A 25273-nucleotide genomic window follows, 5' to 3' on the forward strand; every position below is an offset into this window, starting at 1 on the left:
GGGACTCTATCCCTGGGCGTCAGTTTTTGGCTCAGTCCCACTACCACCTATAGAACTACATGTGTTCTGGTACAATATAGCATCTATTTTCAAAACAAGGGGAGACAAAACCTGTCGGGTCAGTTACAGTGACTGGTTTATGGTTCATAAACAAAAGTCACAGCGGAGAAAGCCAGAGTAGCTCTGAGAAACAAAATGAGGATAGAATTTTCACTTTAGGCTGACAACCGCCCTGCCCAAAAAGGCACAGTGAATTCATCAGAAGCTGAGTTTCCAAGGAGATGACACAACACCAGCCTCTCCCTCCACCCCCAAAATAAGAAGTATGCAGGGAAGAAAGCAAAAAACATCAAAGACTACTGAATTCAATTCCTGCCACCTTGTAACAGCTGCTCAGATTTTCCAAAGAATCAATAAGACACAGATTTAAAATTATTCCATGATCCTGTGGGATACAGATTCATCCTGGAGCCAGTGCCTAAGTCTGGCCCTTCAATTTCCAGTGCCGTGCCCTGTTTAACAGGGGACACCAGCCAAGATGTCAGACCAAGGGTAGTAACTCAAAAATTTCCAGAACAAGGCTGCTTTCCTTCAGTTCAAGAATATCGCCCAGACTCACAACGGTACACAGGAGCTTTTCCCAACATACTCAGCTCACCTGACCAGACCTTCCTTCTCAAAAATATTAGTCATTAATTGCAAAATTCATCAGAAGACACAAGTCCACACTCGGTTTTTCAAAAAAATTTTCCAGCCTATGGTGCAAAGTCACTTAATAACATTACCACTTACCAGCCTCTCTCCAGAAAGAACTTCCAGTAGCTTGATGAGCATCCGTCCATCTCGAAGGTCAGTGTACAGGTCTGTGATGCGGCAGGACACCCGGGCAAGGTGGGAATTGACCCACTTGGTGAAGGTCTTCTTCTGCACAGCTTCGCGCTCATCTGCAAGCAGAAGAGAGCTTGTTTTACCATCAATCACAGCCCGGCAGCAGCAGCTTTGTGCGGGCAGGGTCACAAAAGCCCGGCCAAAGGAAAAACAGGAAAACTCAACTCTAACTAAAACTGCTACTTAGCTTCTCTGAAGTATAATAAATGCTTGAGGAATGTAAGAATTGTACAGTCCTTGAACGTCTAAGCCCCTACGTACACCATCAGCATTATAGCCTTGCTCTCATTCGTTTCATTTTCTCTCATCTCTGTTGGAGAGACAAGAAGATACAGCAGAACACAGTGGGGTCCTCTGCAGCCCTGCCCAACAGCGTAACATTTGGTAAAGTTTCCAATGTATATCTTACAACTACTATTGTTCCTTCAAAAGGTGAGTATTAGGGAAGCATACAGTATAGGGAAGGACATGTGGTAAAAAAAAAAAAAAAAGGAGGCAGCAAGAAATGTCTTCCCTCATATACAAAAGATCAGAAGACAGCGTGCCTGGGTGGCTCAGGTCATGATCTCACAGTTCACGGGATGGAGCTGTGCATTGGACTCCATGCTGACCACGTGGAGCCTACTTGGGATTCTTTCTCTCCCTCTCTCTCTCCCCATTCCCCACTCATGTTCTTTCACTCTTAAATAAACTAAAAAAAAAAGATAAATTCATTCATGACATTGATCTGCAATGACCTTCTTACCTGCTAAATCATACATCCATGAACAACAGAGAAAATGGCAGGTGGTGAGGTACAAAGACATCTGTACCAGGCACTGGGAGAACAGGGCCTGGGCCCAAGGTTTCACCAAAAACGTGTTCAGATACTGTGTTCAGTGTCCCCTTCTATCAGGTGAGTGGACAGTTATAATCTCCAAACTACAACCATTAGTTGAAAAATTGGCAAGGGTGCCTGGGTGGCTCAGTCAGTTGAGTATACATCTCTTGATTTCTGCTAATCGTTCCTGGGACAGAGCCTCACATCAGGCTCTGTGTTTACAGCACAGCACCTGCCTGGGATTCTTGGTCTTTCGCTCTCTCTCTGCTCCTCTCCCTACTCATAAGTACACATGCTCGCTTGCTCACTCTCTCTCTCTGAAAATAATAAACATTTTTTTAAAATGCGACTGCTGGTTTATGGCCTAAAGTATAGTAGTAGTACATCCAAGTCATCTAGGGAACAGTACTGTTTTTCAAGCCTCATTGATTAAGTTCTGTTCAATTCAGAACCTGAAACTCTAGACATATCAGCCCAGCACACTGCTGAAACCATCAACAGGGATCCACAGAATATGCCCTGTACACATTCACACTCACTGACTGTTTTCTATAAAAGTACTCTTTTGTCAGTTACTCACCCCACTTCTGGTTCTATAGCATAAATTTGTGCCAAAAGGACCCAAGATCTACTCCTTCCAGTATAAGCCCAAACCCACCAAGATGTCTAAGCATTAATCTACGAAAGGGAGCAGACCCCAATAATTTTTATGTATTTCACCACCACTCAGGGACAACTAAAAAGCTACCCTTGCTGACAAGGGCATGTATCCGGTGGCCTGGAGATACTGGGTTCCCAGCCTGGCTGGAACATCCTGGGAGTCTGCAGGAAGGCTTTGCCAAGGCCTCCAGCCACCCCTCCACAGGGAGGGGGCCAGGCAAAGACAACGTGGGATGAGCCTGTACTGCCTGGCCGGTGAGGCAGCTGGCCACCTGCTGCAGTGAGCAGCTCCTCCCCACCCAGCCTTTCCCTAAAGGAACAGTCTGTCCAGCAGAAAAGAGGGCCTTTCTAAGGGACAAAAGCCAACCCAAAACAAAGGATCAGAAAGGGCAGGACTGGGGGAACAAGAAAACAGTAGTAAGGGGCACAGTGCAGATGAAAAAGGAGCTGTACCAATAACATCATGATAGGTCACATAGAGAAGATCAGATGCATTATTAATCACACAATCATCATGATGGACGGCAACTTCAGGACACTGACACAGGGAGCTGTATTTTTTGCCAATGCTTGGCTGTTTTGAAAGAGGAAGTCCCGAGCAGAACACAAACACACTGAGTACATTTCACAGATGGCAAGTAACTCCTGGTTCAGATGTATTTAGGGCCTGCTAATTTTTAAAAAAAATTCTAATAAATTTTATGTGCTACAATGGAGTTAAAAATGTCTTTAATAAAGCCCTTGATGGGTTTCAAAGCTGTTATTAAAGGGTTTAGGCTCAAAGTCACTACCACACCCAACCTATCAAGGGAACAAGATCAAAATGAAAACCTGCCTGGATTATGGTATTTCTAAATAAACAAGCACAAAGGTGTTCCTCAGACAACTGTCACTCCTTTGGGTGAATCTCACATTACAAAAATACTCCTGGCTTCCTTCAGGTTCGGAATTCACAGGTTCCCTTACAAACAAGGAGATTCCAAGGATTTGCTTCTAAAGACAGTAAGCACACTCCCACAGCACCCAGTTCTGGGAGTTATAGTGGAACCCAGACTCTCCTCCTCCAGAAGGGGGCAGAGAGGTCACAGGTGGAGCAGAGAACTGAACGGAAATAAAACAGGCGGCGGATCTGCGTGAGGAAGGCTCCACCCATCCCCAGAAACTCCGGGAAGGAGGGAGAAAAGAGGAAGAGGAGAACTCAAATAAAAATAAAGGAAAGGAACGAGTGCTTGCTTTCTTGTCCTCGCTCCTGTTTCCCCTTTCTACTCTCCCCACACAGCTTAAAAGCAGGCCCCAGGTCACATAAGCGTGCTAGAAAAGTCACATAAGGCCTAAGCTCCTCTGGCTTGTGCCTCTGCTCTGGAAAAGGCACGTAGACTCCATCCAAGAACTGGACCAGAACCAACACTCTCATGACACACGAGGGGCAGGAAATGGGCTCAGCAGTGAGACACGAAGTCCAGTGAGCTTAGTGTGGCCTCTGACAATGGAGGGCTGGTGAACAACAAACACTTCTGAGGCCGGAAGGAGGGAAAGGGAAGGAAAGATATCTACCCAGCAGCCTAGCTGAGGATGAGGCTGCGTGTCCTTGGGGACTCAGCTCTTTGTTCCACCCTTCCTGGGAAGGCACAATGACATCACCCCTGTACTCACAACCCAGCGAGACAGGGGCAGATTAAGCCAGATGCCTGCTTGAGGAGGAGCAGGAGGCCCTTGGCACAGATGATGGAAGACAGTCCAGAGGCGTGTTTCCAAGCTCAAGCTGAGGTAACTCTGCCAGAACTATGTAAGGAAGTGGTGGGAGTAGCTGAGAAAGGAGAGACCACTTCAGCTCTATGAGTATGAGGCAAATCTGGTACCATGAGAAGGGAGCCCTGGCAAACTCCATACTGATTTGGTTATTTAGAGCAGTGGTTCTCAACTCCCCAGGGGACATTTAGCAATGTCTGAAGACACTGTCCCGTGGGGGGATGGGGGGTGCTATACTGGCAACTAGTGGGTAGAGGCCAGGGATCCTGGTAAGCATCCTACAGGGCACAGGAGAGCCCCCACAACAAGGAATTATCCAGCTCAAAATGTCAGTAGTACCCAGGTTAGGATATCCTGGTGTACACATACTGGGCTTCTACCAAAAAGGAGTTGGCATTCGTAGTGTCTCAGACTGTACTCCCCAGAGAGTCATCTGACTTGGGGTGCTGTTCATTTCACTACTCTCTTACCTAAGGTTTTATGAGCCTGGTGGTCTGCACATTGGCTGCAGCAGGAGAAAATCACCCTCAACCCCACGCGTTACACAAAGCGCTTGCTTTCTTGCCAGAAAACAGCAGCAGCCGCCGCCTCTGCCTCCAGGACAACCAAAGGAGTAAGGCCCAGGGTGACACTGGGTACTTCTGTCCCCCAAGCCATCTCTGTTCTCCTTGTACCTTTTCAGGACCTTGTAGTGCAGTTAACCAAGCCAGGTCATGCCTGCATCTCCTCCCAAAAAGTTTACAGTGGCTGAGCATGACACTGGGGCAGGTTCAGTGTCCCCCACCCAGCCTGCCCTGCACATAAGCTGTATGTGCTGCCTCGAAGGAACAGGCACTTCCAGAGCCCTGTTCCCAGTGAGTGTCTCTCAGCTGTGTGTATTCATCCCCCCCAACCCCCACCATTTATTCCTTTAGAGGGACTGGCCTAAAGTCGCTCTAGCATTAGATGAGAGGAGGTAAAGTACACAGCAAAGTGCCAGGCTTGTAACCATCAGCTCCTTCTGCTCTGCCCCAGCAGAGCAGCACTCTCATGAGTTCCAACCACCTGAGATCCAGGATCATGGAGTCATACACTCTCAGGTAGAACAAGGCTTTGGAAGTTATCTAAAACAACATTCTTTCAAAAGCACAAAATTCCCTTCTACCACACCTGGACCAGCTATTTAAAAATCCCGGAAGGGGAGGGGAGCGGGCGGGGAACTGCGTGTGTACATAGCAAGAAGTTGTTAGCAATCATCCAGAAAGAAAATGGCTCTTTCTTTCACTTTTATTAAAAAAATAATAGCATCAATGAGACTTTCTATGTCCCAGGTACCTTTCTACGTGCTTTTACAATTCTCGTAACCACTCTATGAGGTAGGAATTAGTAACTTTCCAGAAAGGCTGGCTCTAAAGCCTGGATTCTCAATCATTCATTATGCAATAATGTCTCTAGCACAACACTGAAACAAAAACACGTGTCCATGATACAAGATCCAGAATCACCCACCATCTCACCACCCTAACCCAAATCCTTACTTTGTGAGAGGGTCTGCTCCCTCACTGGGTAACTCCAACTGTGTCTTCAGCAAGTCTAGATATGTCTCTATGGCCCCGCAAGGCTTGCTCTATACACAAAGCTACAGAGAATATAGGTCTCCTCACTCCCCCTCCTAAGGGCCTTCATGTTAATCAATCTTCACCGATGCCTCTTTGCAATGAGCATCCTGATGTGGTAGGCAGAGTGGAAACCAATGGGGTACATGAGGACACTACCACCTCTGGCATCCTAGCATCAATGCATACGGACCAGTGGAAGCCAGGACTTGAGGCACTTGCAGTGCCAGTAGCCCAGAGACAGGGAACCAAGTGAAGAAAGGGCAGAGAGAACCAGCAGTCCCTCGCAGGAGAGGGCTTGGTGAGTCTACATGTCAATGCAGGAGTGGGAGTCAGGAAGGGCTAAGGTGACAGCCAAAATAAGCCTCCCAGAACTACCAATTCTACCAAAATGTCCGCATAACAGAACCCAGGAACCACAACTGGTTCCAGGTGTGAAGATCTAGCCAGTCTTTGTCACCACAGCCCCAGAGAAAAATTAGCCAACCACCTGGAAAATATGGACTACTGAGAAACAGAAGAGAAAACCCAATCTTGAGTGAGGGGCAATATCTGTGTCAGCTTCTGATCCCTAGAAGGAGTGAACTGTAGGTGAAATTCTACTATGGTGAGCTTTCTTGAAAACAGAATTTGATGAGATGGTGTGCCTCCAGTAACCCCATCATGCATCCATACAGCAATGTGCACTTTCTCGCCCCAGCAACTCTGTCAGGGAGGTGGGACACAAGAAGTATCTCCACCAAAGCTCAAGGCACAGTGAGGATAAGGGCTTTCTGCAACGCCAGCCAGTAGAGGCACAGCTGACATATGCTGGGTGCCCGTGGGTGTTTGATCTGGCTCTTCCATTGTTTAGTCAAGACGAGTTATTATGCATGGATACACCTTCTTGAAGTATCTAGATTTATGGTCTTTTGGTTTTGATACATAACTTAAGATTTTCAGAAGATGGCTTACCGAAAAGGGGTGAAATATTTATAACTGAGAAACATATTTACCAATTTTTAAGTTTATTTTTGTTTATTTATTTACTTATTTGGAAAGAGAAAGATCATGTGAGCAAGCACGAGCAAGGGAGGGGCAAAGAGAGAGAAAAATTCCAAAACATGGGGCTCAAACTCACAAACCCTGAGATCATGACCAGAGTTGAAATCAAGAGTCAGATGTTTAACAAACCAAACCACCCAGGCGCCCCCATACTTGCGCAATTTTAACCAAAAGGCTATGAATATCCTTTCCATCATCCACCCCTATAAAGCATATAACTGACTTCCGTGCTTTTTGGGGAATGGCTATTACCAATACTTCAAGAACTGTAATGCTTCAACATTTATTTACTCTGGAGAATTTGCTACAACTAGAAAAATGAACCCTGTGTTAGCCTAAGTTAAGCTAAAGGACACAGAAATAGTTTGATGAACAGAAGGGCATTGTGTTATTAAAATGACTGTATAGCATCTTTTGGCAACACCCTGTGCACAGAGTGCTAAACACAATCGTATTCACCATATGCCACAATTCTGGCTATAAAAAGGGATGGGAGCCAGGGATGAAGAAAGGCCTCAAGGCATGGAACATTTCTGGATGGAAAATAAGGGAAACACAGAAACAGGAACTGACAAATGACCCCATGCAGTATTTCCCCAAAGACTAGACTTATATCTGGCTGCAGAGAACAGATCTTTCTTCTACTTTTCAAATAGTCTGAACCTGCTGGTATAACCCAAGAAAATTTTCTTTCCAGGATCTTCTTCAAGTGTGTTAAATTAGTGGCCTATCTTGAGGAGGAGGTGGCAATCATGTACAATTTTTCTTTGTACAGACTCAGCTACATTAAGTGTCCATGTGGGTTCACAGTAGGAATGGGGAAACAAGGACAGAAGCTGAGAAGAAATCAAAAGAAAGCGATGAAGCAATCATGCCATGAATACTGCCCCATGGCTACTTGAATGGACCTTATTATAGCTATCTGAGTAAGGAATAATCAATCTGAAGGTTGGAATATTAGTAAGCTCCGGTCTTTATGAGGCACCTAACTGTACGCAGAACTCTGTCTAAGTGAAGGTCCCTTGCTCTCAATGAACTAGTTAGTCTAGCTGCAGAAACAAAGTGGAAAGTCAAAAAATAACAAAAGTAGTACAGGATCAGTTGCCAGGAATGACTTCAAGATGTATTTCTGGGTGTTTAGAAGAAAAAGCTTACTACAGTTATGATGGCTGCAGGTCCACCATTCAACAATTCCCCAAGTCCCCTGCCTCGTGCCTTTCTTACCCACTTTAAACATCACTGCTGTGGTCGTCTCCCCCAAACAGCGGTTTTTCAAAGTTGCACCACTGTACCAAAACCTTCAACGGCTCCCAGCCATCCACAAGAGGGTCCAAATCGCTGAGGTGAGAGATCAAGGGTCCAGAGCAGCCTCTCTTGAGGAGACACATGCTTCCACTGGGATCCTCCCTGACACATGAGCTCTGTGTTCCAATCTTACAGCACTTCTTCTGTTATACTCTGAACTCACATAACTTGCATATTCCTTTGTCCTACCTTTGCTTAACACCATTCTCCTAAGCTAGAGGGCACTTACTCTTCCCTTACCCTTCTTTTATATATATATATATATATATATATTTTTTTTTTTCTAGGAGAGAGAGAGAGAGACAGCGTGAGCAGGGGAGGGTCAGAGAGAGAGGGAGACACAGACTCTGAAACAGGCTCCAGGCTCTGAGCTGGCAGTCAGCACAGAGCCCGACACGGGGCTCGAACCCACGAACCGCGAGATCATGACCTAAGCGAAAGTCGGATGCTCAACCGACTAAGCCACCCAGGCGCACCCCCTTACCCTTCTTTTAAGACTCAGGCCAGGATGAGCTCTTCCATGGGCCATCATTTGATGGGATGTGATCTCTTATCTTTTTATCTTGGACCCTGTGTCCTTTATCTCCTCAACTAGCCTGTAATCGTGCCCAGGGCAAGAACTCAGTTCTACATCTGTTTAAAGCCTCACCATATACCTGGTAGAATGAGTACACAACAAACATTTGCTGAATGAACCAGTAGACTTCCAGTGCCCAACAAATAGGCACTCTGATAAATCCTGCTGCGACTGGTGATCCTACTTAAACTGTTCAAGAAAGAAATTTCAAATCACATAGACAGGCCCTAAGAAGTTAAGTGTTATCATTGTACTAAAAATTAACTAAAAATCTTTCACAACTGATTGCTTTTTGCAACAGTTTCTCAATGTCTGATAAATCATAAAAATGCAATTTTGTGGTACAGGCTTTGAGAATAAAAGGGGTCCAAAGCTAACCTAAAAAGTTCAAAGTTTTTATTTCTTTCCAATTTGTTTTGTTTTGTGGCAACTGCCATCAGATACCTATGCGGTAGAATGAGTGGCAGCAAAATACATAAGGCTCTAATTATAACATTATTTTAACATGACCAAGTAGGCCAATAGTCACAAGACTTAATTTATAACAATTTTAACAATTTATCCATTACAGCTCAATTCTGGAGTTATTAAAAAAATCCTAATTCAGAACAAAAGACTACAATAGGGTGGAGTTCCCACATGTGTCTTGGCTTGAAAAAATAAATAAATCATTTCCCATGAGCAACATGCAAAATACACAGAGCAGGAAACCGGAAACAGGCAACTGACTGTATTGATAATAGAGAATCAAGCTGTTATCTTGAAGCAGCAAAAGGAAACTAATTTTTTGACTAAAGGCCTCCCTGTGACGGGTTAGTCTGCGTGCCGGCCTTTAATTTATGTTTGCTGATGTTTATATAAATAGAACTTGAGTTAAAATACTTTTCCTAACAGCTTAACCTGCTTTGCGGACAAAACACATGTAAACATCTGTTCTAAATGCATGTGCAGCAAATATGCAATTCTGTGCTAACACTAAGCAGCCTGATATGCAGACTCCAGAACAACTGTGAACTCTATATAACCCTGCACCTAAAGTTTACATCAGTTAAGCAGGCCCTGCCTGGAGCTTACAGCAGTCCTTTCTTTTAAGGAGCCCAGCTGAGTTTTGCCAACGGGGAAACTAAGGCACTGCAAGGGAAGACGCACAGTAATGGACTGAGAACACAGGCCAATTCCCAGTGGTCCTGCCTCCCTGTCACCATCATCACTTCAAGGTGAGCCCCTTAGAATCACCATGTACAAAAAGTCAAGACTGTGGATGAGGCTAAGGTTATGGTAAGGGTGATCTCTGAAAGCAAATGGCCAGAGCAACATCACTAACTCTTCTCAATGAGAGCAAAGCTGAGAATTAGGGTGAATTATAAAGTAGTATAAAATGCAAAAACCAGGAGGGAAAATTAAATGCCTTAAAAAACCCTGAAAAATTTACTTTATATGTACAAACTAAAGAACAAATCGAATAAAACAAAAAGCAGACAGAGACCCATAAATACAGAGAACAAAGTGATGGTTGCCAGAGGAGGGTGGGATGGGTAAAATGGGAGAAGGGGAGAAAGAGCTTTGGCACAGGGGATAAGGGGATATAGTCAATGATATCGTAAGAGCACTGTATGGTGACAGATGGCAGCTACGCTTGCAGTGAACACAGCATCACCTACAGTTTCTGAGTTGCTGTGTCAACTATACTCAAAAGAATATGTACACACACATAGACACACCCCAAATCCATCAAATCACGGATTTCTGGAGAAATTCACCTTGACAGAAATATTACATGAACTTGGGAATGTATGTTAATTTTTTAATATTTATTTTAAAATATTAAAAATGCTTCATAAAAAAAATAAGTAAATGATAAAAGGAAATGATTCGTTCCAGTGCAAAATCTATCAATAAAGTTTATTTTAAGAAAGGATGTTATTTATTTTACTAAAAATTTGAACTGCACATAATTTTCCAAGAACACAACTAATAAATAATACTGTATTTCATTATCTTGTTTAAAATATTACTTTGTCAATACCCTGATTCATATTGGTGATTCTAAAGGAATTACTGTAGCTGCCATAGTGGTAACAATAACATATTAAATTTATTGAGCCCGTGTGCCAGAACGTCTTTTGTTTTCAATCTATTCATTTAGACCCATTGTTAATAGATGTATTAATTATTATTCCCAGTTTACAGGTGAAGAAATGGAGGCATCTGTGCCAAAGGTACACAGTCATTAAGTGATTATAACCAACAGGTTTCTGACGCCTTGGGCAGTGGGATTATGATGCATATTGGGTAACACAACCTCATTTATTTGACATGGAAAATAGACTTTTCCTCCATTTAATATTTAACATAAATACAAGATGAGGAGCCTGGGAGGCTCAGCTAGTTAAGCGTCCAACTCTTGATTTCAGCTCAGATCATGATCTCTTGGTAAGCGAGTTCCAGCCCTGTGTCGAGCTCTGCACTGACAATGTAGAGAGCCTGCTTGGGATTCTTTCTCCCTCTCCCTCTGTCCCCATGCACGCTCTCTCAAAATAAACTTAAAATTTTTTTTTTAAAAAGCCATAAATACAACTTAATCTTTGGAAGTTTGTAACTGCAAATGTGTTTTGATGAAAATGTTTCTGATGTTTGTTGCATGTCTTAGTCAAATGTTTACCTTAATAAAATATGATAAATATTTTAAAAAAGAAACAGGACCCTATGAATACTCAGAAACCATTCACTAAATTTGTCTGAACTGGGCAGCACACTTCAAAAGAAACCCTATTATAAGCCTGCTAACCGGTTCCGTCTATCTCTAAGGGACATTCTGGCACAAACGACCTGAAACTGCAGCCAGGGAGAGTCAGCAGGACCAAGGATGAAGTCCTACCAGCTCCTACATACTGGTCAGGTGGATGCTGTGTTAAGGCCATTGTTAACTTCACCTTGCTCATTAAGATATTAGTTCTAACTAGATGAGGCATAGAAAGATTTTGGTGTTTTCCTGAGGGCATGTGGCTAGGAAAGGCACACCCAGGATCAGAACACTGTCTCTGTGAACCTTTAAGAATCCCAGAGCTCCTACTCACATCACCATCCTACAATGCTTGAGGAAAGTAACATACTTATCTCCCCCAAACAACACCCAACCACTCAGGTCAGCTTCTTGGTGACTGAAAAGATCAATTTAAAATATAGAGCAGCAAACTTTGGCCTATAGCCTGCTTTTGTACAGTCAAGGGGCTAGCATGTTTTTTCATATTAGGGGTGGGGGGCATATCAAAAGAGAATGAGGAGATATGACAGAGACCCTATGTGGCCCTCCAAGCTTAATATAATTACCGCCTGGCCCTTTATAGAAAAAGTTCCATCAATTCCTGGCTTAAACATTTTTATATTGTCATTAGTCCTGTATCCCCTTTGTTAGCTTCCATTTTCAAATCAAAATTAGCTTAGCCAATATACACTGAATGCTTGCTATAAACAAGATAACACAATGGGGACCGTTTGAATTTCTACTATTAAACATGCAGCCAGGTTGATGTGCCACAGGGGTGAACTCTGGGCCCTCTTCCCTCCCCAGCTGAGGTATTTTTCTGGCCACCCTGAAACAGTAGGATTAACAGTGTTACCCCAGCAGTCAGGAGGGACACAACAGAGTGGGCACCAAGGGCCAGAACTCCAGGCTGAACCTTCATTTCGAAGGATGAGGAAAACCCAGGAGGCTTCAGGCTAGATAGTACACGGATAGTACAATGATCATTTCCTAAATCAGTTGTGGAAGTGCCCTTCTAAGATAATTTACCATGGAAGTCCTCCAAATATGGTTATGTGTAAATTTAAACTGCAAAGTATTACCATTTCGGAACAAAGAATGTTACAGTGATGCCAAGGTATCACTTGGAAGTACAGAATTAGGACAAGTTTCCAATAAATGGGAAATTATACTTAAAAACAAATGAAAGTAAACACAAAAGAATATAGAAACTGGCTTCCGTCTGAAAGATCACTACAAATTAGTCACCCAAACCGCTCCGGCAGAGACTATGACCCGGGGCAGAAACTATCAGGGTTGAGATGGCCGTTTGGGAAGTTAAATAAGACTGTTTCAACTTCAAGGCCAAACTCCAAAACTGCAGTTGTATATGCAAGTAAGCCCAAGGTTTCATGTACCATACCGGGGATGGGAGAGATGTCCAAATTACAGTTGCATACCAGAAAGAACCATTAGTTGTGACAAGATTTTTTTTTAATGCATAATATTGTAAAGATAAGCTACTTCCTGAACTAAAGTTCTGAGTTTAACACTATTTTCTAAGTGATATTCCAGTGTATCAAAGCAAAATTTTCACTTCTCATTGAGTATTCTTCATTCAGGAAGTAATTTATTGAATGACAGATAAGCTCTGACCCAATCCTTGGGCCAACTATTTCACTGCCTAAAAACTTATTCCATGAAGAACAGTATATGTTTTATTTTATTATAATGTTTATTTATTTTTGAGAGAGAGTGAGACAGGTAGACAGAGTGTGAAGGTGGGGAGGGGCAGAGAGAGAGGGAGACACAGAATCAAAAACAGGGTCCAGGCTCCCAGATGTCAGCATAGAGCCCAATGCAGGGCTCAAACCCACGAACCTGAGCCAAAGTCCTATGTTTAACCGACTGAGCCAGCCAGGAGCCCCAAACAGCACATATTTTACATATTACTACCTGACACTCAGCCATACATGCCTCTTCTAGTTTTTTTTTTTGTCATCTTGGGTTAATCTGTTAACCGATGAGCAACCATTTATTGAGTAACAACTGTGAAGGCACTGGGAAGGGTACCTTAAAGCATTAAAAGTCCTCTCCGAAAAACAGTTAATGAGAAATTTCCAATTCTTTGAGAATTCACAACATTTGATAATTGATACCCATACTCAACCACTATTTAGTTATTTTTAGGATATCTTAAAATAAAAAAGAGAAAGTTATCACTCACAAGGCCCAACACTGAAAAACAATTCTGGTAACTGCCTTTGTGGCTTTACTCAACCTCAAACAGAATGGTTACAGAATATTTCTTACAAATCCAAATAATACAGAGTTTTGGCGGGCAGATCTTTTAAGTACACATGTACACTATCTTGTTTTATTAGAGGAGGACAGAAAAATTGGAGGTAGAAATGGTGGGTGGCACCAAAGGATCTCTCACCCTAATCAAAAGAGGACAGGACAGTTCAGTTCATACGGGTTTTATTTTTTTCAAGTCAAAACCCATTTTTCATTAATAAGAACACTAATCAAAGCTTTAAGCGCAGTTTTATATTATATAAGACAATGCACAAGGTGTCTCCCAGATCATACTGAATCTTCACAGCTTACAGCTAGTTATCTCCTTAAGTCTTTTAAGTGAAAAAAACAACAACAAAAGAGGAAGAACAGGGACATACACAGGGAGACGGGTTTTCTGTTGTTCTATTTGTTGTGGAAACTTAAACCAGTTGCACAGTATTGCTTAGCCCAAATGCGAATCTCTTCCCACAACACGGAATGTGTATCTTCACGATACCCCAGAGTCCACTCCCCCACACAAGACCCTCACACCTCAGTCCCCCATCTCAGTCCCTTCCCGTCTCTATAAGCAAGTCTTTATCTCCCATCCCACAGCGTTGGGTACTTATAAAAGGTGCGGGGACCTTGCTGTTTGTCATTTTGCCAGTTTGTGAGGTGATGGGGAAGGGTAAGGAAACCTTGTCACAGAATTATTTCTGCTTGTTACCTAGATACGCCTAGGAAGCCAACTGATTTGTTCTCCAGGGACATTTTATTGCTTAATAAAGACGTTAGTTGTTTCTCCTCAATAGCCTGTATAAAGATAGTAATCTTGGAACTGGGTGGGAAGGGCTCACAGCCCATAGACGATGTTCCGCTGAGGTGGCAGAAAGTTCCACCTACAGGACTAGATGGAAGTAGGCAAAAATAAACTAACTCTATCCCTTGGATTTGAAAAACAAATCCTGTCACTTACTGAAAACCTGAAGAAAATGGCATACTAGTATGTGGTCGGTGGGAGGATAATATAGGCAATATCAAAACTTAAAGTATGCATTTCCTCCATCTACCAATCACACCCGTAGAGAATTACTTCCTAGAAATACTTAGGCTAGCACACAAAGATGGATGAGACACAGATTGCAGATCAAAAGTAAAAAATAAAAAACATCAAAACATTATCAGCAACAACAAAAGGAAAGACCAGAAACAACTAAATATGCATTAACAGGTTGATGAAGTAAAATATGATGTATTTATGTAAAAGAATAGTCTGTGAGCATTAAAAAGAGTAAGGGAAATCTGCAGCATACAGGTTTAGGGAGATCGCCATAAATGAAGAGTCACAGAACACTGGATATACTTAGTATGATCCTATGGAGAGAGACACATATTTAAATGTAAGCAACCAAATAAAAAGGAATGAAAGGACACTTCCCAAACTATTAACTGTAATGGTCTCAAAGGAGTACAGCCAGAGCTGGGAGGACTTCTGCTTCTGTATTTCTGCACTGTTAGTTGTTCTGTAAAAACAAAACAAAACAAAAACAGCACATACCATCTCTAAATATTCAAAGAGCATTTCCATCTGAGGGAAGAACATAAAATGCATCTTAATTTGGTAGGAGAACCGAGGTTCACAAATGGGTCTGAGATTGATGAACTAGAATAGAAAGGGCACTTGCTAGAGGAAAACATTCTCCCAGGGCACTACAAAAGGTCATATGTGAAATGCTGTCTCCAGTGAGTACTCTAAAATAAAATGTCACCCTGAATTTTCACGCCAAATCAGCATTTAACTTTATACAACATTTATAAGCAAAATAAAGCAATCAAATACTACTTCTTCCCTCTAATAGATGGGGAATTAAGCCTATTAATAGAAAAATAAGTGACATTCACTAATGAAACACTGAGGTCTACAGGATGCTAGGGAAGTAGTTTGCAAACCAGGCCCCCAGAAGTCAGGCTCCAAGTACCCATTCATTTGCACTCCGGTGAGAAAAACTTCAATATACCCTTTATTTACTGGAGTTCCACCTCTGATTTCATCTGCAGGAAAAATAATTCCATTTTTAAAAAGTGTTCATAAGTCACCATACAAAGCAATGGGAAATTAGGATGCGTGCTGGAGGGGTTTTCAGTTTAATAACTTATCAGCCTCCTCAACAGTTAATTACACAGCATGTAATAAAGAGGTGGCAAAAGAGAGGAAGGAGCAAAGCACTGTAGGATCATCTGACCAGAGGTGATCAAGGGGTCAAAGTGTCACCACTGAGGTTTAAGTACAGGTGACATCACCAATCAGCCACAGGGATAAGATCAGAGCCCAACAGGGTTCATCCACGAACACCACCCTAAATCAAAGAGGAATTCAATTATGGTCTTCCATATCAACCAGTGTACTTAGGAAGCCCTTGATGTAAAAGGGCCAGGGACTCTTCTAAGCACTTCACTGAGACTCATTTACATCTTAAAACCATGTGAAGAAGGTACTCTTATCAAACATGTTTTGCAAAAAAGCAAACCAAAGTTCAGAGAGGTTCAGTGACTTGCCCAAAGTCACAAAGCACAGTCCCATGAATTTGAACCAAGACCTGCCTTGCTAGCCTGCACTGCTCCAAACAGAATTCTACATTATTGCTACACCTTAGATGAAATAGAGGAGCCAAGCCTGACTGGTGAATATGTTTTTCCCCCATCTAAAGTGAATACATGGAACTAAATATCTTAAGGTATCCTGTAAACTTTACTCCTGACAATCTAAACACCATGAATTTTACTCATAATTCAGTGCAGAAGCCCTCACCAAAAAGAATCCTCCATTCAACTATTCTTTTTGTTTGTTTGTTTTTTAATTTATTTTTGAGAGAGAGATAGAGACAGCATAAGTAGGGGAGGGTCAGAGAGAGAGGGAGTCACAGAATCCGAAGACAGCCTCCAGGCTCTGAGCTAGCTGTCAGCACAGAACCCGATGTGGGGCTTGAACCCACGGACCGTGAGATCATGACCTGAGCCGAAGTCAGAGGCTCAAATGACTGAGCCACCCAGGTGCTCCATTCAACTATTCTTTCAGTTCCACTGGGATCTCCTGTCAAGTCCCAACAAGGGAAGTGTGCTCCTCTGCCCTGCCTGACACCTGTGAGGAGTACAAGTCACCCTGTACCATCAAGGCCTCCTTGCTTTCAGTCACCACCAATCCAAACCCCAAGATCCAACACTTTCCTTTTCATGTCACCTGTAGTTATAACACAGAACTACCCATTACACTCCTGTCCCTACCCTCATTAAAGTTCTCCGTTAGACTCTGGAACAACAAGCTTTGTAATTGCTCTGCCATCATGTATTTTAACAAACATATGAGATAATTTAAGAAATGCATCTGTTTAGGGGCACCTGGGTGACTCAGTAGGTTAAGCGTCTGACTTCGGCTCAGGTCATGGTCTCACGGTTTGTGGGTTCGAGCCCCACATCGGCCTCTGTGCTGACAGCTACCTCAGAGCCTGGAGCCTGTTTCGGATTCTGTGTTTCCCTCTCTCTCTGACCCTCCCATGCTCACGCTGACTCTCTCTCTCTCTGGCTGTCTCTCAGAAATAAATAAAACATTAAAAAATTAAAAAAAAAAAAAAAGAATGCATCTGTTTAAAAAAAATCAATTATCGAGGGGTGCCTGGGTGGCTCAGTTGGTTAAGTGTCCGACTCTTGATCTCACGGTTTGTGAGTTCAAGCCCCGCACTGGGCTCTGTGCTGACGGTGCAGAGCCTGCTTGAGATTCTCTCTCTCCTTTATTCTCTCTGCCCCGTCCCTGCTCTCTCTTTTTCTCTCTCTCAAAAAATAAACAAACTAAAAAAATAATAATAAAAAATAAATCCATTATCAACTGAAAGCTTTCAACAGTTGAGGTTACACAAACTAGGCTTCCAGAGCCACCCTATTGTCGGCCCTGATAATTAATTACAGGTATCCCATACACCAAACCACAAGGTAGCATATCTGCAGCCACAGGAAAGGGAAAGGCCTATTGTCTGGCACGGGGAAAGGTCCTCATTCAGGTTTGGAAGTGAGCAGAGTAATTAATTAATAAAAAGTACAGCTTAGGGTAATTAGCAGCAACAAAAATGTTTAGCTGAGTTTCCTCTTTTTATCTTGAGGCAGTTCCTATGGACAGATGCTCAGGATTAATGATGTTTAATGAGACCTGCAGCAGCTGGCTAATTAGTGAGGAAAAAGCTGTAATGACAAGGGAAAAAGGGTTGTATTCTTATTATGAAGCTCAGGCCTTGAACAGTTGTTTTTCTGCTTGTTGTTTGTTTGTTTGTTTGTTTTAAACCATGGGGCTATACCCCCAGGAAAATCCCTGAAAGGCCTCAAAGTGGTCCCAGAACAACAACAACAAAAGGGTATGAATGCTGTGGCACCCAAGAGTTGGCTCCAGGCTGAAGAGTAACGGGTGGGAGCCCAGATGCAGGGGCAGCTCAGGGATCCCCTGGAGAGCAACACCAACTGGTCAACACCAAAGGAAGCCCATGTCCTGGGCAAGCTGGTCAGTCACCGGCTTGTGTCTCAATGAAGCCCTGACTGAGAATTCTCAGTTCAGAACACCCCTTCCTCCCCTATACCAGGACTACTAAAAAGGTTATGAGGCACAAAGGAGAAGCACTTAGCAACAACAGAGAACTCCTCTGCTCTCCTCCCTACACCTGTATTATCATTATCTTGTTACATGTGCATCTCATCTTTATCACCTCCAGGCATGGTAAGAACCCAAATCCTTTCAGAAATAACTCATTCCTCACAGTAAATGTCTCAGTCTGTGAAGAAACAATGAGAGAGGAGGGAAGATTCTTTGGCTGCAAGAATGAGAACGCACCCCACTGCCCCAGACACACAAATAGGGAGAAGATATTGTCATCCCGATTTACAAGCCCTATGCTTCAAATTGCCCTCCCAGAAATGGGGATGAACTTGTCTTTGTGTATTCAAGAGATTTTGAAGAGCCAGAGTGGGCATTTGAAATGAAAGGTGCCCAGCCAAAGTGGGCCAGAAGCCTCTAAATGGTATTGGTTCCTGAAAGTTTCAGATACTGTTTAGTTTCACACATAGTTAACCACCACCCTGCACAGCAGCAAGAAACAAAATCTACTGTTTAGGGACCAGAAAAGTCACCCCAGAGTAACTCCCACAGGGGTATTACTTCAAAGAAAAACAGCTTTACAGCCATCACTGTCATGAAGAGGATTTGCTAGGGTTCTACCTGACCATTTGGAAGCTTCAATTTGTTCAGCATTAGCTTCCCTCTCCCTAGAGGGGCCAAAGACTATCAGGACCAGCCTGCAAACCTCTTTCATACATGGCTTTAAAGTAAATGAAAATATTCCCATTAGTCATTACACGAAGAAGGTCATACAGGTTTGTCCTAGCAAGTCCTCCTCGTTAGGAGCCTTTGCCCTAGGAGCGGAGAAAAGAAACGCTCATTCAAGTTTGGCAGAGATCTGGGTTTATAACCTGTCTCCAAAGTAAATATAGTTAACTGCTGTTGGCTATTTACTTTTATTACAGTTTTAGGCTCTTGCTGTCACATTGTACTTTCTCATAAGACCTAACAAACAATACAGTCATTTTAGTCAATGCATTTGGCTAGAACTGGTTCCTACATTCTATTTAAGACTCTTTAAGACTTAGAGTCTACCTAAACCCCAGAGTCAATAGTCAGGAGTTACTGCAACTCATAAAGATACCTTTCAGAACTTCACACAGCAGATCTTCCCAATTCAAAAGTAGGACGAAACTGCAATGATCATACTCCCGGATATGCCCGACCTTCAGCCATGTGCTCCAGTTAGGTGAGATCTGCGCTATCCACAGTTCTGGGACTCAGAGAGCTAAAGATTTCCCTGCTTGATAAGCTGTGCCTACTGCAGAGATGAAGTACCCCTCACTGGGTGCTGTGGTCTCTCCCTGTAAATGTGAAAGAAGGTCTCTCCCTGTAAATGTTCAGGTATTTTCACAAATGTTCCGGTTTGTGGTTATTACATGGTTCACCCATAAATGACCCCACACTGGCTGTCATCTCCACAGAACCAATCCTAAGAAAACAGCAGCTGATAATCTGATATTGATTCTTTCTCTTTCAGCTGTGGGGTGCCACAGGCGGTATGGAAACTGTTATAATTCATCTTAACTACACGCTTGTTATAGCTCCTTCTACATTGTAAGTATATTGCATCTCAGAGAAAAGGTAAAAAAGAGATCACCTGAACCACAGAAATCCAATGAATACTTTCCGAAGAGATCAAAATGTGAGTTCATAACACATACATCATAAGAGGGCTTGGCTTCTGTATAGCACCATCAAAAGAAAATTTCTTAGGGGGATTAAAAAAACAGACATGCATCAGTGACACGGCACTTCCCAGTACTGCCAACTGTCAGGCCTTCCTAAAATGTTCATTGTTCTAGATAGGGGCCAAAGAAGAGGACAAACTCCACGTTCACCAACCCAGCAGTCCCATGATGAGTTTTGTGATCCAGATTGTGCAAGCAGCAGAATTACCATCACACATGTATTTTTTTTTTTAAAAAAGGTGATGAGAAGACCCTTGCCAAGGTCAAATTCAATCATTTCTGGAACTGGGTGGGGGGTGGAGGGAACTATATCCAATAAAGACAAATCACTTGCTCCTCTTATGCCAAATTTATAACACATTGCATGGCGAACAAAACCAAGCATACAGTTTTGGAGTAGCATTGAGCAAGGATAACTATTGCTTCTCTTAAAAACTATTGTATATCTCAATGGAATACTACATGGCAATGAGAAAGAATGAAATCTGGCCATGTGTAGCAACATGGATGGAACGTGAGGGTGTTACGCTGAGCGAAAATAAGCCAGGCAGAGCAAGACAGATACCATATGTTTGCACGTATAGGAGGATTAGGAGGAACTTAATGGAGGACCATGGGGGAGAAGAAGGGGAAAAATAGTAGGGGAGTGGGAGGGAGGCAAACCATGAGAGACTCTTCAATGCCAAGAACAAACTGAGGGCAGATGGGGTTGGGGGGGGGAAAGGGGGGTGATGGGCATGGAGGAGGGCACCTGTGGGGATGAGCACTGGGTGTTATATGGAAACCAACTAGAATAATTCAAAACTGTTTTTAAAAGTATAAAATATTTCAGAATTTAAAAACTGGTGGCTAAAGAACAGGGGGGGGGGGGGGGGGGTTGGGGGGGGGAAAGGGGGGTGATGGGCATGGAGGAGGGCACCTGTGGGGATGAGCACTGGGTGTTATATGGAAACCAACTTGACAATAAACTATTAAAAAAAAAAACTATTGTATATCTGCTGTGGGGAAGGTGGCCTGAAACAAAATATAAATAGCAGCTGGAAGTCTTCACCTATAGTTGGCAGCAATGGTCGAGCCAGAAATCGGGATTATCTACTTTATTCACACATGGACATCACAGAATAAAAGGCAACTTGGCCTAAATACACCAACAAATGCTCCAGCAACTGAAAATATTTAAAGTCAAGAAAAATCAGCAAACTCCAAGAATGTAAACTTAAAACCTGGCCCAGCTCCATGTTCCCGTGTTAAGACTGTCACCACTGAAAACCGCTCCAAGGTTACCCTCTGTGGAGCCTATGCCACAGGAGTGAATATCACACTTTTAACTCCAAAATTCGACTCCAGCACTGCAACCCTTCATTCCAGGTTCTCCAAGTCTCTTTACAAATAATGTTGTATGCTGGGCAAAATACCAGGCAAAACAAGACAAAACACCACTACCAAAACCAAAACGTCTAAACAACAAAAACCCAATCCTACTAAAATGGAAGTGGAGAGCATGTAACATGGTGACGACTTGTGCCACTGTAGGGAAAGAATCAGCTGAGTGCCTCTTACTCTGCCAGAATTACCAAAATAAACCATCATTAAAGAAAAGGGAATGAAGTCTTCCAAGACTAGGCAAGGCTTAAATTTTACGCTGCATTTATCATGCTGCTCCTTCACTATCCCCACCAATTCAGAGTGAAAGTCTCAAAAGATCCTTTACAGTTGGGAGTACGAGCACGTATTTCCACTTCCCCACAAGTGCTTTTACCAATCAGAGTTTTGAGAAGTCCTAGAAAATGCTAACCTGAGAACTACAAAAGCATGGGCCTTAATCATCATGAGAGAAATGCTCTGGAGAGGCAGCATGGCAAAATGGTTAAGGATTCGGACTCCAGTTCAGGCACCCTGGGCTGGAATCCCAACTCCACCACTTACTAGCTATGTGTCTTTGAGCAAAACATCCTTTGTACCTAAATTTTCTCATTTCCAAAATGGAGATAACACGGAGGCTATGGGGAGCAAATGAATCAATATGTGCAAAGTACTTAGTGCATGAGGATAAGTATCAAGAACCTTTAGCTGTATTACTATTACCACCACCACCAGGCTGGAGTTTAGGTAGGGACCTACTTTTCCTTTTCTCTGCTTGAGGATATAGCTTTCCTTTTGCTTTCCTTCTCCTCAAGAGCCTGTTAGTTTCCAAAGGGGCTGATTCTATGAGCCTAGAGGACATAGAAGCCAGAAATGCTTGTGTGTGTTTTGCTTTCTGTTTCTGTTTTTTTGTTGTTGTTGTTTTGCTTTTTTTAGCAATGGGCATCTACCCAGCAAAGCCTTACAGGTGCATTTGGTGAAATCATATTACCACCGGTTACTGGTACTACCATTAATACCTCCCATACACTTATTTGTGGGAGCCTTCGTGTCTGTGTCAGATGATGATCTCACAGCCTTTTTAAAATTATTTTAATGTTTTACTTGTTTTTGAGACAGAGACAGACAGAGCATGAGTAGGGGAGGGGCAGAGAGAGAGAGGGAGGGAGGAAGGGAGGGAGACACAGAATCTGAAGCAGGCTCCAGGCTTCGAGCTGTCAGCACCGAGCCCGATGCAGGGCTTGAACCCACGAACCATGAGTTCATGACCTGAGCCGAAGTAGGATGCTTAACCAACTGAGCCACCCAGGCACCCCTCTCACAGCCCTTTCTAGTGGGTGAGAGAAATGAGATACATGACAATTGTGCAAGGTCACTTTACCAACATCAGCTGCTAAGCACCTCATTCCCTGTACCGTTGCCAACATTAGCTATATGATGGATAACAAAAAGAAGGCCCCCAACTAATAATAATAAACATTAACAATGGAAATGGAAGGGAAATATATATACCTCACATCCTAAGCAGGTGTTTAGCCATTCCAACATGCCTCACTGTTTTTGTGGCTCCCTCTGGTCAAAGCACATCCCTATCCCCCAGCACCCACCATCTCATTACCTAATCCTGGTCCTAAAGTTGCAGCTCAAATGTCAACTCCAAAAAGTCACTCTCACATCCCACAACCTAGGGATGTTATGTGCACATCTTAGAACACCTGCCACTTTCTACCTACTATTCCCTTTTAGAATGTAATTCAAGGGAGTGACTGCCTCTTACACCAGTGTTTCTACAGTGTTTAATGTCTTAACTTGCTCACCATGACACTCACCTGCTGAATTGTTGATTAAATAGGTGGATGGATTTGATGACTCTTTCAGCAGTGTTAGAGCTATAAAGGTGTTCTTGCATTCATCCACAGCACTTATTCTTCATTACTTAGCAGGCACATGCTACTCTATCCCAACACCCAGTCTGCAATGGTGTATCAACTAGGGTTCTTTATAAGCAAGTGGCTTCCAGGTTACACCAAGTGAGTTTTGAGGACAAGTTCTAGATAACAACACTTATCGCCAATATAAAGAAATGGAAGCAACAACTAGAGCCAACAGCTATCTTCCTGGGCCTACATGCATCTCCCCTCAGCGATGTTCTAGCTTTCAGTCACAAACTGAGCCATAGCAGCAAAAGGTGAAGCAGACCTCAGTGACATGAGGTGACATCAAAACAAAAGACCAATATCACTACCCAGCTTTCCCTCTAACTCCGCCACGATAACCTAAAAACTGAGCCAGGTTCTGGAAGCTGCCATAAGTACCCACCGAAACATGTTTCTTTCATGCTACAGGTCAAGTCCTGTCTCACACAGGGCAGCAGAAGCATGTTGGGACCCAGCTTTCCGAATGTATGTAAACACATTTTTCCCTCCCCTTTTCGTTCAGAGATTTATGGACAGAGATTCAAATGAGTCCTTGATACCTTACAGTTGAGCTGTCCTATAGTCTGGATGTCACTGAGTCACCACATCATTTAAATCACAACAGATGTCTAGCTGCAGGTATTTCATGTCTAACAACTCAAAATCCAGAGTTCTCAAAGTACTGGCACTGGGTCTTTGGTCACATGAATGTCTATAGGTATCTTCAAAGAGATCCTGATAGACCAAGGCTTAATATCACCTCAATTTGGGCTATCACATGGCTCAACATCCTCCAAATATCCTAAATGCATTTACCAAACGCTGTATCCAATGAAACCAAATGAATGTCAGCTCTGACCTTCAAGATACACAGATGCATTGCCCCTCCGGCAATATTATGCCCCTTGCAATATCTATGATAAGCAGTTTAGCAGACTACACTGTTTTTAATGGAAGGATTTACTCATCAGTAGCAAGCAGTTTGATCGGAAATTGATACTTGAGAAACCTGACTGATGAGCCTTTCATTTTTAATCTGTGTATTCAATTTGTTGCTAGGTTAAGTGTGACACTTTAAAACACCTATGAATTTGGCTGAATCCCTAATAAAAATAATACATGTGTTTTCAACAAAATGTAAACAAAATTAAAATCAGTAAAATCTACCCATGTGCTGACAGACATGTACCCTATGCCTTGCTATCTGCCTCTACCTATATAGAAAAAAATACACAATTTAAGTTCAAAGAAATGTTGAAAACAGCCCCCTCTTGCTGCAAAATTTTGCAAAATCACCCATTTGTCACTTGTTGGCTAAGTGATCGTGCCATCTCATTTCACCTTTGTAATCTTCAGGTTCCTCAATTCTCAGGGCAGATAGGACACCACCTACCTGAAGAGGCAACTGAAAGAATAGTATACAGGATATATCAAAGCACCTGGTTCATACCTGACTCGTGCTGGAAATTTCAACCACAAAAGCCTTTTTTTTTTTTTTTTTTTTTTTAAGTGACATTCAGTGCAGGAGAAAGAAGCATGTGGCTGAACTCTTACATCACAGGCATCAGTGGACTCATGAGCAATGTGGTGGCAGGGCTGTGACCTCTGATTCCAAGCCAGCCTGCACTGGTCAGGCCCTCACAGCACCACAGGCTTACCACATGGTGACACAAGCATGACCCATCCTGAACACAGGGCGGGCACAAGTGACTTCAGCACAGCACATTATCGGCCATCCGTAGGCTTTCCGACCCTGGGGGAGAAGGGCCAGAGGCAGGAGGAAGGAAACCACATCATAAATCCCACACCCACGGGAGACGATGCTTTCTGAGGAGCAAGGGCTGAGGAAGCTGCTTCAAAGCACACTCAAGAAACTGTGTGGGCTGCTGCTAGTCGAGGTCCAACCGCTCTCTCCACACCTAGGCACGCCTAGAGCCTCCCAGGAAGATAACTATCTCCATAGAGACAGCGTGGAGTCGGGCTCTGAGA

At 43.0% G+C, this 25273-nt stretch overlaps 1 protein-coding gene across 3 annotated transcripts in view; it reads right to left on the minus strand.

Moving 5' to 3' along the window:
- SPTBN1 (spectrin beta, non-erythrocytic 1) overlaps nt 1-25273 on the minus strand; it is a 198284-nt gene that overhangs the window by 71178 nt on the left and 101833 nt on the right. For all 3 annotated transcript variants that reach the window (XM_039249201.1, XM_039249202.1, XM_039249204.1), the window contains one exon: nt 793-944. In XM_039249201.1, the coding sequence (XP_039105132.1) occupies nt 793-944 (152 nt within the window). The remainder of the gene's footprint in view (nt 1-792; nt 945-25273) is intronic.

This window comes from Hyaena hyaena, unplaced genomic scaffold (genome assembly GCF_003009895.1).
Source record: "Hyaena hyaena isolate Hyena2069 unplaced genomic scaffold, ASM300989v1 scaffold_332, whole genome shotgun sequence".
Taxonomy (NCBI): domain Eukaryota; kingdom Metazoa; phylum Chordata; class Mammalia; order Carnivora; family Hyaenidae; genus Hyaena; species Hyaena hyaena.